Source organism: Fusarium subglutinans (genome assembly GCF_013396075.1).
Source record: "Fusarium subglutinans strain NRRL 66333 chromosome Unknown NRRL66333_c0000113, whole genome shotgun sequence".
NCBI lineage: Eukaryota > Fungi > Ascomycota > Sordariomycetes > Hypocreales > Nectriaceae > Fusarium > Fusarium subglutinans.
In genome coordinates this window covers 156,449-172,019 of record NW_023502176.1, presented here as the reverse complement: position 1 = coordinate 172,019, position 15,571 = coordinate 156,449, and the positions used below count along the sequence as shown (strand labels likewise).

Sequence of the window (15,571 nt, the reverse complement as noted above, 5' to 3'; positions counted from 1 at the left end):
TAAGTATTTTAAGGCTATAAAGGTTAATAGGTTATACTATATTATTAACTTTATATAAAATTTTATTTATATTATTATATTTATAGCTAACTTATATAAATAGTAAAAAATAAGTAAAAAATATACTAAATAAGTAAAAACTTTACTTTATTAAGTTTATAGTAAAATAAGTATATTAAAAAAGCTTATATAATTACTTACTATACAGAAAATCCCTTATATAGATAATTAATTACTAAAATACCCCTTATTTAGGGATAGCTTTGTTTTTAGTAGAGCTGATCTGTATGTAAAGGATCTGTATGGATCGAATCGATCAGGGCGTAATGTACGACTTGGCTTTTGATTTCAAGATCGACGGTCAGAGACATTGCACGAAAGGGATGGGCTCGAGGGCCTAAGGGCCAAGAGCAACGTATTCTTCAGAAGACGGCGGCACTTGACAACTGGTTGCTCACAAATAATATAGCTGGTACTCATGGCGAATACCAAGAGCTGCCTCATCTCCCCAAATTCATATGTGCTATATGAGCTTCTCCCTAACGTTACCATGCGCCTTGGGCTTCCTCTCATCTAACAACACTGAAGCCGTTGAGCCATTATCTGCTGCATTGTCAGTTTCAGTCGTCGCTCCAAACGAGGTACCCCGAATACCATCCAACTGTCAATCATCACCAAAATAGTCCAAGACCACTCAAAGTAATGTCGAATCGCGCGTATAACCATGGAACCCGCCACTGGCTTGGCCTGGATCACATTTTCTTCCAGAACCAAAACCAAGGGTCGGCCCCTCTCCACTCGGTGAATTGCCTCTTGTGATGAGTGGCCCTGCAAGCTTTTTACCAAACCAGCCATACTCGACTTCGAGTATGGTGGCGAGGAGGGCGTAAAACGGTCCCCTGTTGATACTTCCAGATACGTACCTATGTATGTAAATACTTATTACTGTGAGTTTCTAGACGTGTGTTGGTCTCTTCCTCCAGAAAACACCCGTCACCCTACCTAATTCCAATTGCCCTGCTCTGTCGAAACCGTCGGTTCATGAGAGATCATCGTTCCAAATTTCATCAAGCAGGGGCTCAATGCAGAACGGTGCACAACTACATTGCCAAATTACATTATCGCACTCGTGTCAACCAGGACAGAGGTAAGAATCAAAGCGAGAGTGACTTCTCCTCTTCCATTTTGCTTTGCCCCTCATTCAAGGCCCTATCTACAATGGACAATGGCTAGAATGAATTGACCAAGTGCTCCGCCCTTCTTTTCGACGGACAAGCCGGCTCAACTTCAGTGGAGTTGAATTGGACCCTCAAAAAGGACCCTGAAAATGCTGTCACTTTTCCCACCTCGGCGGCCGTTGTTCTCTGTGGGCAGGCGGGCAGCAGACCACCGAGCTAGTATTAGCTTGCATTTTAAACGGTCACCCCCTGTGACCGTTGTCCGTATCCCTTTGCCTCCAGGGCTGTTTGTTTGCAGTCTTGCTCCGCCTTCGCTCTGTGCGGACAAGACGTGGACCATTGCTACTAGGTACCAAGGTAAGGTATCGTAGTTAGATCTCGGTATCGGCGACAAAGCGGCCCTGATTCGTGTTTGCGTGCTAAGGAACCCCTATCTATCCCCAGCTTCGTTTACGCGGGAGGCGTCTTTGTGGGATGCAGCCAAACGGCCTCAAAGTCTCCAAGACAACTTGACCCTGAATTAAACCAATGCAGGTATGGTCACAATGTATTGCGCGCCACTTTGCTCGGCCGAGTCGCACATGGCATGTCACTTTTTGCATGTCTCGAAGATAAAAGACATAACTAGAGCACAGGTCAAAGGAGCACTGTTTTGTTAGACGTTACTGGTTTGCGATTGACCATGTTTCTGTCTCGTTCCACTCCTGATCGTAACCAACTCGGAGATCGGCAACAAGCATTGATCGTCATTGGGTTGTGCTCACGACATTAGGCTGAATTTCATACTTGCTTGCATCAGGTTCAGCCACTATTCTGCCACTATATCGAAAGCCAAGGTAGACCCAGATGTAGGGTAGTGCAGGTCAGTATGCGTTGAATATGGAGGAACAAGCAACCCTCGACGTTAAATGAAGGTCAAGAAGCTTACCACCAATTCATTTCATTTTCTCTTGCTGGAGTTTTCAGTTGCTTCTGCTGCGTCAAGTGCACCGAGTCTCAACGTGGGTCCTTTACATACATGGGACTTGATCATGATGAGCAGTCTCGTATTGAGATAGCTATTCGAGTTTCAATCAACATAACTACAGTAAATCCCTAACAATTTCACGTTGCAACCAACACTCACACTTATTGTATAGCCTAACATGTACCGATCATAGCAAAAACATCCATGTATAATAAGCTAATTGAGTAACTTCCTGCACACACGAATATGGGTATCTGATGCGTTCTCTTCCTGCCGGATAGATAGGTACATATCAACAAAAATACAAACCAAACTACATCATAAAAACCTTCGCAGGCCTTCCAAACCACTCCAGTGACGTCCGGTGTATCACCGAGAATTATGTCCATGATTCCCCCTCTTGCCTTCTACCACTCTTTATCGCCTCGGCAAGTTGTTACGTCCGAAGTTACCACTGAAAGCAGGGCCCGCAGACGAGTTCCAACCTTGCGTTACGCTATTCTTGACAATCAGCGCCGCAGCAGCAGTGGCAGCCTGTCTCTCCTTCTGACGATGTCGGTCCTTGAGATAGTGCGCTGCTTCTGGCCGCATACGGAGGATACGTAAGATCATATCGTCGCTCGGATCTGCCTGCGCTTCGCGGCGCTTGGCCTCTTTGGCCTTTCGCATAGTGCCCAGATTACGACTCATCATGATACTCTTGCCACGTCTGATGGTACCCATGCTGGCGAACGACCCTGCGCCGCCCAGCGAGGCTCCGAGAGCAGCCGGAGCTGACAGACGGTTACTCTGTGAGTTCTGCTGCTGGAGAGCCAAGCGTGCGCGTTCTGTTGTCGCAGCTGCCATTCTTTCCGACTCCCGTATCAGACTATTAGTATCCTCGAAGTAGAAGAAGTTCAGCGATGCCAGCTCGTGCCACTTAGGCGACTTGAGGGTCTCTGCTGGAACACCTAGCTGCTCTCCTGAATCGTCTCTGGCATTGAAGAATTGGAAAAGCAAGTCCAGCCAATGGTAGACAATGTCTAATTCCTTGCGTGTAAGGGGTCGCTGTTGGGAAGGCTTCTCAGACAGAGGTGGCACCAAAAGATTCTCAATCACCATCAAGACCTCCTTCCAGAGTCGTGCCATGACAGCGTCCATGGTGGCCTTTGTCAACGTCTGTTTCATAATAGCAAAGTTCTCGTCAAAGTATGCAAACAGGGGTGCAAGAGCCGCTTCAACTTGCGCTGGAGTTGCAGTCGGCACTGTTGAAGCTCGTTTTTTCCAGAGACTTGTTACCGACGCGCCAATACCACCAGTACCGAGCAGGTGTCTCAGAGTCTCCAAAGACAATGTGTGGTTGATCTGAGAGGTGAGCTATTCAATGTTAGTAATGTGTTGTTCTTTCAAGTTTGTACAAGAGTCGGATCCTTACCTTATCCGTGACCTTGCGGACCATATCTCTCTCAGTGCGCTTCAAATGACGAAAGGCCTTTCCGAAATGAAACTGAATATCGTCTCTCTCGCCCTCCATGCTAACTCTTATAAGCAGTCGACCTTGTGAGTCTAGGTCCAACCAGAACTCGCGAGGCAAATAGTCGCTGAAATGAACGGGGTCGAGTTTGAGCGATGTGCGTCCAACATAGTCGTGGTCACCGAATGTATCATAGTCCCAAATAGTTGCGATCATGTTGACTGGGCCCTGAACTGTGATGTCGAAGGTCTCGTCCCAACGTGGGTTAAGACTCCTCTGAATGATCCGTGTTTTGTGCAGTCTCTTCTGATATTCGTCGCCAAATACCACGTAAGGATCACTGTAGCCGTTGGCATCACACGCCTTCAGATCCTCGGCTTCAACTACTTTGATCGTGAAGGTATATTTGTTAGGTCGACGGGTCTTTTTCTTGGGTCCGTCAATTCTTTCCAGCAGTGCAGCGCAAGCATCCGGATCCATAGTCCGTTCCAACTTGTCAAGTTCCTGCATGGCATATTCGATATTGTTCAGTTTGACAAAGGACTGTAAGCGTTAGCAATATTCATAAAGAACATCTCATACCGAGTGTTTACCTCTGAGTAAAATTGGAAAGGCTCGACACGATCTTTATTGTTCCAGGCATCCTTGGCATATCTCATCCATTTCTCTTGAGTAGTCTGGGTCTGTGCCGCCAACTCCTCAGCTGAAGGACGGTCCATCTCTTTCGCGAATTTTTGATCAACAAGTTCGCAGTATTTGCCAATACCTGCGGCAAATGCCTTCGACAGGGATGTCATGAATCTGGCGTGGTGTTCATCGTTGCCCCAGTTGAGGTTAAAGACAGTGTCAAGGGTCTGGTTGAATAACATAAATATGTCAATGATAGAGACACTGTGCCTCTCTGAATCTCGTGGGATATCCTCCGGGTTCTCAGTGCGTACTTGGAACTGATCCTGCTTGACTGCCTGCTCGACGTACTCCTCGACTCTGCTTTCGGCTGCACGAACCCATCGCCAAACGAAATCGACCAAAAGGTCCTCGACATTGAAAGCAAATGGCCGATCAGGTAGAGAATCGTTGTGGATGCGGCGGATTGCAACCAACTCTCTGTACAGCTCGAAGCCATCTTGTATGTCGAGTTCGGTGCCAGTCTCTTGAGCCATCTCCAAAATGGACTCAATGATGGCGTTTGCATCCTCTTCGAACCGAGGGAACACTTCTTCGACCAAGATCTGAAAGGGATTTACGCCCATGATCTCGGGATTTTTGTTATAGCGTTTGTTGATCCTCTCACATAGCTTGATGACTGTTTTGCCTAACCTGACCACATTGGCAAAATCCCAGTCATTCCGGTCGGCTGATATCTCTTTTTCCATGTACTGGCGGTAAGCCTCTTGAGCCTGATCATGGAGACGCTGGCTGAGGTGTTGAGAGAACTCTTCAGCAGCCTCGGGTCTAGGAGAGAAACATGGGTCGCTGAAGATGTGATTGTCCAATATGTACTGGACGACGCCAATTTGGGGTGGTTTCGTATCATAGCACTGTTCCATTCTATCATAAAGGTCACGTAGCAGTGTCTCATGAAGGGTATTCAGAGTGTGTTGATAGACGGCAAAGTCATGCACCGTCCAGCGGCTTGGGTCGATCTCAGATAGAGGAGTCGAGTAGTTTGATATATGAGGAGGCTTCTTGACTTCTGGCAGTGGTGTTTTGACGAAATCGAAAACAGCATCCAGCTCCTCGGGGAGCAACTCCCGATCAAGGTAGTTGCGTGATGCAACCTCAAGTAGAGTGATGAGCCTGGAGCATTGTGGCACTCTCCATCTCACACACAATTCAGTCAGAAGGTCCATGGATTGTTTTGATAGGGGTTGGTAGTCAAGGTCAGGGTCGCTATTGATCTGGTCAAAGGTCATAGCATGTTTAAGAATGTACTTGAAGAAGGCTCTGGGGTCTGGAGGGACAAAGGTGTAAATATTCTCCTCGACTGTTCGAATACTAGAATCACCACCAATGTTCAGAGAAGCGAGGTTGATAGCTGGATCAAAGGCCAATGAAGCATCAAACGCTGGATCGCTGTATGTAGATTGAGGCCTGCTGGAGAAGCCTTTGTCGATGTTGCTGCTCGATGACTTGGCAAGCTCTGGTTTGGCAGTCAAAATATCAAGCATCATCTGGGACAGATGAGGTGACTCGGCTTTCTTCCACTCCTGAAAGGCCTCATCAAGATCAAAGTCATCACTCCTCAGAGCACCAGACATGTCTGAATTTAGCCTGTGCTGGTACGACTTGAGATCCTTCAGTGCAGCCTCTTCTGTCCACACTCCTTTGTTCTCATTGATCTCGGCCTGTGCCTCCGAAAGACTCAGCCCAAAGATCCTGACTACCTGCTGAACCAAGGGCATGTCCTTGACATCATAACTCAAAGGTACGACGACCTCGATAGTCGTGCCAGCGCCGTCAGATCCACCGCCAACCAAGTTTTGATCATTTGTAAGGAGCTTCTTCTCGAGAACACTCAGCTTGGACATGAGTTCAGTCTTATCGCGATCGTGGCCCTGGTCCCGAAGAATAGTGGCAATTAGGCGAACAAAGAGAGCAAGATGTCGGTCAGGAATAAGCTTCCAAGAATCGTCATCAGGAGCGGCACCTTTCTGAGCCGCCTTGGTGGTAGATGTGTAAAACATGAGTATGAGCGGCTCGAGTTTCCTCTCCTTGTCAATGGTTTTGCGGAAGTTTCTTTCAGAGAAGGTAGTGTAAGCTTCTGCAAAGCTTCGCTTGACAGCAGCATCATTATAACCTGGGAGGCGTTCGCTACCCCTCAGCACGCCGCCGCAACGTTCGAGTAGGGCACTTGTAAAGTTGTGAGGCAGCTTGAAGCTTGAAGAAGAGCCGGAGGTGAATTCTTGGACGAGTGCGCCGACGCTGGTGTGAGTTCGGACGGGTTGCTTTGGAGCTGGGACATATTGCTTTCGCTTGGCCTTGGGCTGAAGGAGGTAGTGTAGATAAGCGGATCGGAGAGCGAAGCTGCGGGCTTCATCATGTTCGACGACAATTGCTTGGGCTCTGGAGGCTGCGCGGGCTCGGCCAAGATCTCTGCTGCTGCCCATCCGACGGCCTGGATTGTAGGAGCGTCGGGACTCTGACGACATTGTGGACGATCGAGGGGAGGCGACAGCGACAACGGTATGGCAATGACGAGTACAAGGGCCTACAAAGTGAGGATGGAGATTGCTCGGGACGCGAGATGATACCTAACAAGAACAAAAAAGAGGTCTATTTCTGCGCGCCCCAGCTCATGACACTGGGTATCGGTCAAAACGTGAGATGTGGTCAGCAAAGGTGGATGCTGATGGTGAGTTGTAGGATTGGGCGAACGTGCGCGACAAGGGAGAAAAGGAGCGAGAGGTCCAAGATATCTGTCTGGGCTATCAAATTTGGATAGCAAAGGAGCAATAGATAGATATGCGGCGAGTTTAGATGGAATGTCAAAATTTGTCTCCTGTTCCTTGCACTTGTGGAGCAGAGTGGTTTGTTCTGCTATGTTTCGACTGTAAGTCAATAGCTGCTTCAGCCTAAGATAACTAGGTGATGGATGAGAGATTGACGGTGAAGTGATGATGGCCCAGGATGGAGCTGGAGGTCAGAGCCGCCCCGGTCGCAGTGCTTCAAGAGGTCAAAGAGACAAGGAAGAAACAAGACGGGAACACAGTAACGACAGATCACACAACCTTTTGTTTGTGGTAGGTTATTTGATTAGCTGAGAGACGGTGATGGCCCTTGATTGTACAGTAGCATAAAGGAAGCATTATAGAGCCTGCACCATCCCATCCAATGGCATTAGCCTCAGGTCCCGTCCCCTCTAATCTAGAGTCGCTCTCTGTTGACAAAAAGCCTAAAATGGGACCCAAAACTACAAGGTCCAGCCCAAGGAATGGGGCGAGACGTCATCCATTCAGCCCATGGGCTGAGGAACCTGACCGGGACATGTCCTTAGCCCGCTAACCTGCTAATGGCATCGCCTTAGGACCCTGAGGAGCGCTAGTTTGATCCTATCCAATGGAAACAAGGGCATGTTTGGGCGCTTATGTATAATCGCCAAGAATTCAATTCCATCATGGCATTCTGGATTTCTTTGTGTAACCTTCTAAGAGTACCTGGGTAAACTGAGCATGAAGGCGGGACACATATCTACATATGAAATTCTCTACACTCAGGGTACAAGGAGTTGCCTAGGAATTGGATACTATCCCTACATAAGGTAAATACATGTAGGTAAATATAAGTTTTCCTGTCACAGTCCCATCTTTGTTTTCTTTGCTTGACATATTCACAGTTCACACCCATATCTTGCTTGGCATTGATCATGATTTGTTTCGATAATAGCACTTTACCTTCATAACTAACATTACACATATATAAAAGTTGTTGTAGTAAGCAGATAATAGACTGAGTCGATCTATCATTCTGTATTAGTTCTTTAACAATTTGATACTTTTGTAAATATCTTATTGAAGATATAATTCCTACAGTACCTAGCACGTATTTCTTGCACAAAATTACAGAGAAAACAATGGGCGTTATCGGATTTAGGGTACTAAGGTAGTCGTCGATGTTTGGTGTGCTTAAGGTAAGGTACAGAGTACCTTACCTTGCACTGAGGTGAGTGATTGATATCAGCCTTTGGCTGTAGCAATTGGTTACTAAGTCATTATGGTATAATGTCTAAGTTGTTAGCCAGATCTAAGTTGTTAGCTTATTTACAGTTGAGGCTCGTGGCTGAGAGCTTAAATCAGCAGACAGAACTTGGAGGTGGGTGATGTGTTCTGGACATTCACTACTAAGGTACTAACCTTGGTACCTAAGGCAGGTACCTCACTGTTTTCGTGGTTCATCAATCTTCGAAATGTGTCTTCGACTCTGACTGCTATCTGTCTACCTAGGTAGGGTAGTAACATAACTTGAATCTCACCCCAAACGTAATTATCATGCCTTCATTGTCTGCAGAGCGCTGACGAAGGGCTGAGCCACTATCGAAAAATATGGACCGAAGACTAGGTATCCGAGTAGCAGCATCAACTAAGTACTTGGAAACTTCGGTCTGTGATCGTGTGTAAGATTATCGTGTCTTGAATATATCCCATTTGTGGTTGAGGTGGCTCACGAGGTTGCAGAGATCGCAATCCTGTGTTACGTTTTGTACCTCGTTCATAGTGCGTCAGAGTTGTGCTATCAGTGCCCGTATCATGGACAAGATCTACGGAGTATCTGCACATTTGTCATGTGAAAAAAGCACTAGATCTCTCCGCGGCTGGTGATTATCACCACCTGACTCATGGAGGATGACGAGCATGCACCAGGCAATTGGCCATCGACCTATGGTATCCGGTATGTGCTACATAGTATGCAACGGTTCGAATTTCGATGTTGAAGAACCCAAACCCCGGTAGCTAGGCCTCGGGGAGCAAGAAAACAACAGACCTTGATATGGAGTGTCAAAATAAACTTAGTAAAAGTCATCCTAAGCTTATGCTATATTACCTAAATCTTTTTGTCACTTAGGATCGAGGTCCTGAGTTTTCTTTCTTCCCCTAGCTAGGCCACCTAAGGACAAGGACCCTGGCAGGACGCAGGAGTCTGGAGATGCCTGAAGGGATCAGCAGCAAGAGTTCCCTGTCTAGAGTATCCGAAAAATGAGCCGGGGTCAAACAAAGTGCTTGGAGTCGATGGGATACTCTAGGTACTGTACTGTGTGATAGGCTTGAGATATAGGTAGTCAGTCTTTAAGACACGATGATTTGCTTGTGCAGGGAGAACTTCTCTTGAGCAGATGATTAGACAAACCCATGTAACTGAAGAAATATCACAGTATCAATGATCGTCCAGTATCGTTCAACAACCCCAAAATGCACCTATGACGCTTTCCAATTCGGTCTGAACCCAAACGCCCACCAACAGCGCCGTTGTTTCAAATTGACGCATGTAACTGCATCGCCTGGTTTTGGAGGGTCTGCGGGCACCTTGCCTGGCACTCGATACTAGGTACCTTGTAGCTGCTAAGGTAAGGTTAGTAGGTACCTACTATACCTAGGTAGCTCATAAAAATATCAACAAAAAAAGGAGAGCAGCAAACAGGTAAAGCAAGAGTTATGTATCAGAAACCAACTCAGCTGGGGAGGAGTGACCAGTTTCCAACCGCAACAAGGGGCTCAGACCCGTTAAAGATCAGTTATGTATATGGTTTTCTTACTGTTATTAGAGTTCGAGTCCCGATTTCTCAACGTGATTCTAAACCTCGTCTGGGAGCGTAAATGATGACGCTTTTTATAACGACAATCGGAGAAGGGGAAAAGAGAAATAATCAGGACTTGAAGGGTGGCGCTTGCGTGTGTCTACTTACCGAATGCTCGATATCCTGTATTATGTGATCGCATTCACCAGAGCTGAGTGGAACAATACAGTGAATCAGAGAATGCTCCCTATTGCACCATAAATACGACAAATTGCCAGGTACGTGGCCAGTATGTAGCAACATTATCGTTGAGTCAGTATTCACTTGTGTCTCGGATGCATTAACATTGAGACCGGCAGAGCTGATGAATTCACTGTCCCTATCATCAATAACTCGCAACTTACTCCAAAAGACATTAGGTATTATAGGTAAGATATCTATGTATACCTATGTCATGTAGGGTAGGTAGGTAGGTGAGGAGACTCCTCCTTTCAAGATCCTAGCGGACGAGAAAAGAAGAACCAAAAATCCCCTTTCCTAATAATCCTTGGATATCTACCTGCCTGCCTAGACACCCATGGACTTCAACTTGCTGCTCTAGCCGCTTCGAATTTGTTGGCAACCGCTATATACCTCGCTGGGCTTTTCTTACTTGAGATGAGTCTCTAACGTGCCGCTTTTCTTCGTTCCTACCCTTCCAGAGATGGCCATTCATCATCTTTGGCTCTTTGATCGCGAATATTCAACCACTTTCAACATTGTTGTTTATGTCTGCCCTGTCGCTGATAGCCTTACGTCTACGACAGGCAACAGCTCTTTTTATCTTCTTGGTTCTTGATGATAGGAGTCCAGTTCACAACTGCCTAACTTGAACCGCCCCCACAGCTTCACCACATTCGTACGCCGCCTTGGACGCTGGCGCATTCATTATATGCGGGATACGCGACAGTCAACAGCAGTTACTACATCCTTCCCTACCTACCTACTTATCAACTACGTTAGTTATCTGACCTTGACTCCTGGCGGCCGATTGACGACCGGTCGCAAATAGCCACACGAGCCTGATACTGGCTCTACACCTAATCGAGGTGCGAGTGGGCCACTCCGGTTGGCTCAGCGCCAGATGACGGCCTCCCCTGTCCCGCCCTGAGCCCCGCGCTACCACTTTTCGTACCGGCGCTATTCTGCCTGTTGGCTGCAGCTGCTCGCTGTCACGGTGTCACTGTGTCGCCTGTCGTTGTGCGCCCCCCCCCAGTGTGCGTTCGTTCGTCCGTCGCTCCAATCCGTCTTTAAAGATCCCGACAGCTCCAGTTACTGGTCCCCAGCCGACACTGTAATCGTTCCTCGTATCTTGTGCCCTTCAGACCGACTTGACGATGGGCATCGTCAGCAGCAAGCTCGAGGAGGGGTCTGCCCTCTACTTGAGAGACCAGAATAGATGTACGTTGCCCTACCCTTTCCCCGCCTTGCCCTTGGATCTTGCTGGAGGCCTGCGCCGAGGTTGTGGCTTGTTACTCTAACTGACCGACTCTGTTTTGCAGTGAGCATATCCTCTTTAGTAGTCACAAACCCACGAAAGCGCACTTCTGTAAACTTCGTTCCCAATGCCTTTCCTGCGACTAGAGTTTCTGCCCAGAGACCTCTCGGCGACACATCTCCTGTAGAGTTCGTCCAGGTATGTTGCGACAGTTTGCGACCTTTCTTTACGGCGTCAGTGACTGACCTAACCACAGGATCCTGATATTTCAAATCCAACAGCACCACCGAACTTCTTAGTCAAGCTCAGCAACGATGACGAGCTCATATTTTCCTTCACATTCGTTATGCGCCAGGCGCAGTTTGCGCAACCAGCCACTTCCTCCGAACTCGCATCCGGTTCTATCGATACCAGTATATCGGGCCTTACCTACGTCTACGCCTCGAATCTGAAAGAAGTCGAGAACTTGGTGACCAGAGAATTTCATGCCGACCCAAATCTACATAGAAATGCCAACGTAGCATTGGTCGGCGATTATACCACAGGAGGAAGTCCGTCAGTATCGTTCGAATGGACATGGAAATGGAAGCCCCCGAAGCCTACTGAGGATAAGGGTGGCGGATGGAGGAACTCGTGCAGCGTACTGTGCCACTCCTTTTGCGTTATGCAGGCGTGCTAACCACCATCAGTTTGTCGAGTATGACCCTCGAGCTCACCGACTGCACACGCTAGCTAGCTTCTCCTACTTCGTTGCAGGTGCTAACCCCCGAGATGTTCTTTATCCCTCATCTGCTCATGCTTTTTCAGGCACACCCGCGTCTTTGAGCCATCCAAATTCACCTTCGCCCCCTTTTCTCCTGGCATCCCCCCCTAAGATTCGCGTCGCCTCATCCCAATCGGTCGACTCTCGTATCACCGCCCCTGATATCATAGATGAACCTGTTTCGCCTCTTATTCCTACGGCTGAAATGCCCCTTACACCGGGCTTCCCACAGGCCAAAGAGACTGTCAAAGTTGACATAGCCTGTCCCAAGCCGAATGAGGAATCCATGGTCAGCGATGACGGTCCCGTTTTTCGGGCCACCCTCAAAGCCCTCGAGCAAAAGACAGGCAACATGAGGACTCAGATGAAGAAAGTTCTGAAGAAAGCAGAACATGCGCATTCTTGTCAGAGTGAAGCCAACGATGCTTTCACCGCATTCGTGGATGCTTTGCGAGAAGCTGCAGCAACCAATGCAAACGCCGTCCAGCCTGCTTTGACACATTACTTTGATAAGATCGCTAGGGAAATCTTAGCATATGAGCGACAAAACACTTATCACTTACAGAGGATCATTATTGAACCGGTAACCAAATTATACCAAGTGGACATCAAACAAGCCGAGTCGAAGAAGCGAGACTTCGAGGAGGAAAGCAAAGATTATTATGCATACGTATCCCGTTATTTGGGACAGCGTCAAGATTCGGTCAAGGCAAAGAAGCTTGCGGAAGCCGATTCCAAATACCAAAACAAGCGACGAAACTTTGAGCTTAAACGATTTGACTACTCTAGTTTCATGCAGGACCTCCACGGCGGGCGCAAGGAACAGGAGGTTCTGTCTCATCTGACAAGGTTCGCCGATGCCCAGACGCGAGGTTTTATGGATGCTGCGAAGAAGATTGAGTTTCTTCTACCCCAATTGGAAGCTTTGTCCAACGAAGTTCAAGAGGCCGACAAGGAGTATCAGTATCAACGAAGAGAGCGCGAGGAAAAGAGACGCCTTCTTGAAAAGAGCAACACACCGTACAAGGAACCCGAACAAAATAGCACTACAAGCAATATGCCCATCGGCTCCGCCACCAACGGCAATACAGGCAACACCTCGGATTCAGATTTGGGCCGTGCTGACAGCACCGGGTCTCAGCTCAATGCCGGATCCGTGAATGTTCCATCAGGTGTGGAGTTATCCAGATCTCCAGGCAGTCTTGGCCAGACAGGTGTTGGAAGTCCTGCAGCTGCTTCCAAGTTCAAAGGTATTCGGGATCTTGAGGAGCGAGATAACATGCCATCTGCCGTCACTCATCGGAAGGAAGGCCTCTTGTGGGCCCTCAATAGACCGGGAGGACATGTTGACCCTCGCAATTTGAACAAACAGGGCTGGCACAAGTACGTCCCCTGATCTGGGTATGGCAAGCCTTTTCTAACATAATTTATAGATTCTGGATCGTTCTGGACCAGGGAAAGCTGTCAGAGTACAGTAACTGGAAGCAGAAACTTGATCTCCACATTGACCCTATCGATCTTCGTATGGCATCTGTTCGAGAAGCCCGTAATGCGGAGCGGCGATTCTGCTTCGAAGTCATTACCCCTAGTTTCAAACGAGTGTACCAGGCAACTTCTGAAGAGGACATGAATAGTTGGATCACAGCTATAAACAATGCTTTACAGAGTGCAATGGAAGGACGCAGCTACCAAGGGAAGCCAACCTCATCAAATGGCGATTCCTCTTTAAGAAGAGATATTGGCTCTGTGCTCACAGGAAAGACACAATCGCTGAGCCACGGAAATCATCATAGCACCGCAAATACTGGGATACCGAGCCGAAGGATAACCGTGGGTGCGCGACCAAGCGCAGTCAGAACCTCCAGTTCTGGGTATGACGAGAACCCTGACAGGGTGCTCCAGTTGGTCCGAGACAATGATCAAGGCAACCTGTGGTGCGCTGATTGTGGTTCAGGATCCAAGGTTGAGTGGGTATCGATCAATCTGGGCATTATTCTTTGCATCGAGTGCAGTGGCATTCACCGATCACTCGGAACCCATATTAGCAAGGTGCGGTCTTTGACGCTGGACATCAAGTCCTTCACCATTGATATTGTCGAACTTCTACTGTTAATCGGAAACCGGGTATCCAACATGATTTGGGAGGCCAAGCTTGACCAATCGCTGAAGCCCACGGCGCAGGCAAGCCGAGAACAGCGACTCCGGTTCATCACATCAAAGTACGTGGATCGTTTGTTCGTCGAACCCATTTCGCCCACGCTGTCACGATACGGGACAGCAGACGAGACACTCCTGGCAGCCATTAAGAAGAATGAGATACAGCAAGTACTCTATGCGTTGGCGCTAAAGGCAAATCCCAACACAGTTGACAAAATGAGGGGCACACATGCTGTGTGGCTCGCGTTGGCCGCCGCAGATCCAGCAGCTCCCTCACCGGGAACTCCCCACACGGTAACCGATGCGGAAGCAAAAGCTGTACCGTTCCCCGTGGCCGAGCTATTGGTTCAGAACGGAGCCGAGATTCCTGCAACTATGCCAGCGTTTCCCCTGGGCCGCTTCGCCCAAATCTACGTTGAGCAGAAGCGTGGTCGTACGGTCATTGAAGGATCAATGGATGCAGTGCCCTCATTGCCTGGTAACATGAGCCCAACCGAAAGGCTCCAGCGAGAAAAAGAAGCCAGGCTACAGAAGCGAGTCAGCACAGGGGGCAGGTTGGCCAGATCTCCCATCCCTGAGAGATAGGAACCGGGACAGTAGGAATCACTGGCAGGCTTAAGTTCCTGTTGCTACTTGAGCAATCTCCCTCGGACACACAAACTGATCGGGAAACGATTTCGCCCCTGCAATGGGCTAATTTAACGAACGACAAACTGTATGTGGTAATGAAGGATGGTAGGTATTTTGACAGAAGACAAGGACAGCACAAGGGAGTTTACTGGCGTTTACGTTGCTCATGGCTTTGCCCATGCCATACGAATGGGAAGCCATTCTTAAGACCGGGGCACTTAGGAAAGAATATGGGAGAGGAGAAAGACACAAGTATATGCTATTTTGAATTGACGGTAGAAAGGAGAGAGTGGCACATTGAACGTGTAGAGCATCACTGCGGGCATGCTAGGTCATTGGGTACCTTATTGGCAAGTCGTCGTTGCTGTTACTGTTGCTTAACTTAGCTTTGCATAATTTATGGAAAGGGGTAGGCTTGATGATATTAAATAATGGTAATGTCGAGTTGAAGCCAAGATTTGCTGCTGAAAATGCCGTGACCTGTATATGCAAGTCTGTATTAGAGACCCGACTGGACGGTCCCCAGGGCCTCTCTGTTGCTATGTCTATTATTTCAACTTGCAGAATGACCCACCGAGAGCAGCGCCATTTAAAAGCGATTGTCGAGCAGACCAGAACGTGGTGGCTCCTTATGACGCTCGTGACGGACGAGGTTAGGAACAGGCGTCGTGTGGTGTCTCATTCCGACATACAACGTGACTTGAAACCGGCGGA

The 15,571-nt window shown here is 48.1% G+C and overlaps 2 protein-coding genes across 2 annotated transcripts; one reads left to right on the top strand and one right to left on the bottom strand.

The window, feature by feature from the left end:
* Positions 1-2,562: 2,562 nt before the first annotated feature.
* FSUBG_8346 (C2 domain protein) lies at positions 2,563-6,750 on the bottom strand (the record flags this gene model as incomplete). Its single annotated transcript, XM_036686745.1, has 3 exons — positions 2,563-3,501; positions 3,560-4,141; positions 4,192-6,750. 3 exons carry the CDS (start codon positions 6,748-6,750, stop codon positions 2,563-2,565), a joined length of 4,080 nt encoding a protein of 1,359 aa, XP_036536203.1.
* A 4,456-nt stretch (positions 6,751-11,206) lies between these two features.
* FSUBG_8345 (ADP-ribosylation factor (ARF)) lies at positions 11,207-14,812 on the top strand (the record flags this gene model as incomplete). The annotated part of the gene is made up of 5 exons (XM_036686744.1): positions 11,207-11,270; positions 11,372-11,505; positions 11,564-11,947; positions 11,997-13,453; positions 13,504-14,812. The coding sequence occupies 5 exons, from the start codon at positions 11,207-11,209 to the stop codon at positions 14,810-14,812; spliced, it is 3,348 nt and encodes a 1,115-aa protein (XP_036536202.1).
* Positions 14,813-15,571: the final 759 nt, after the last annotated feature.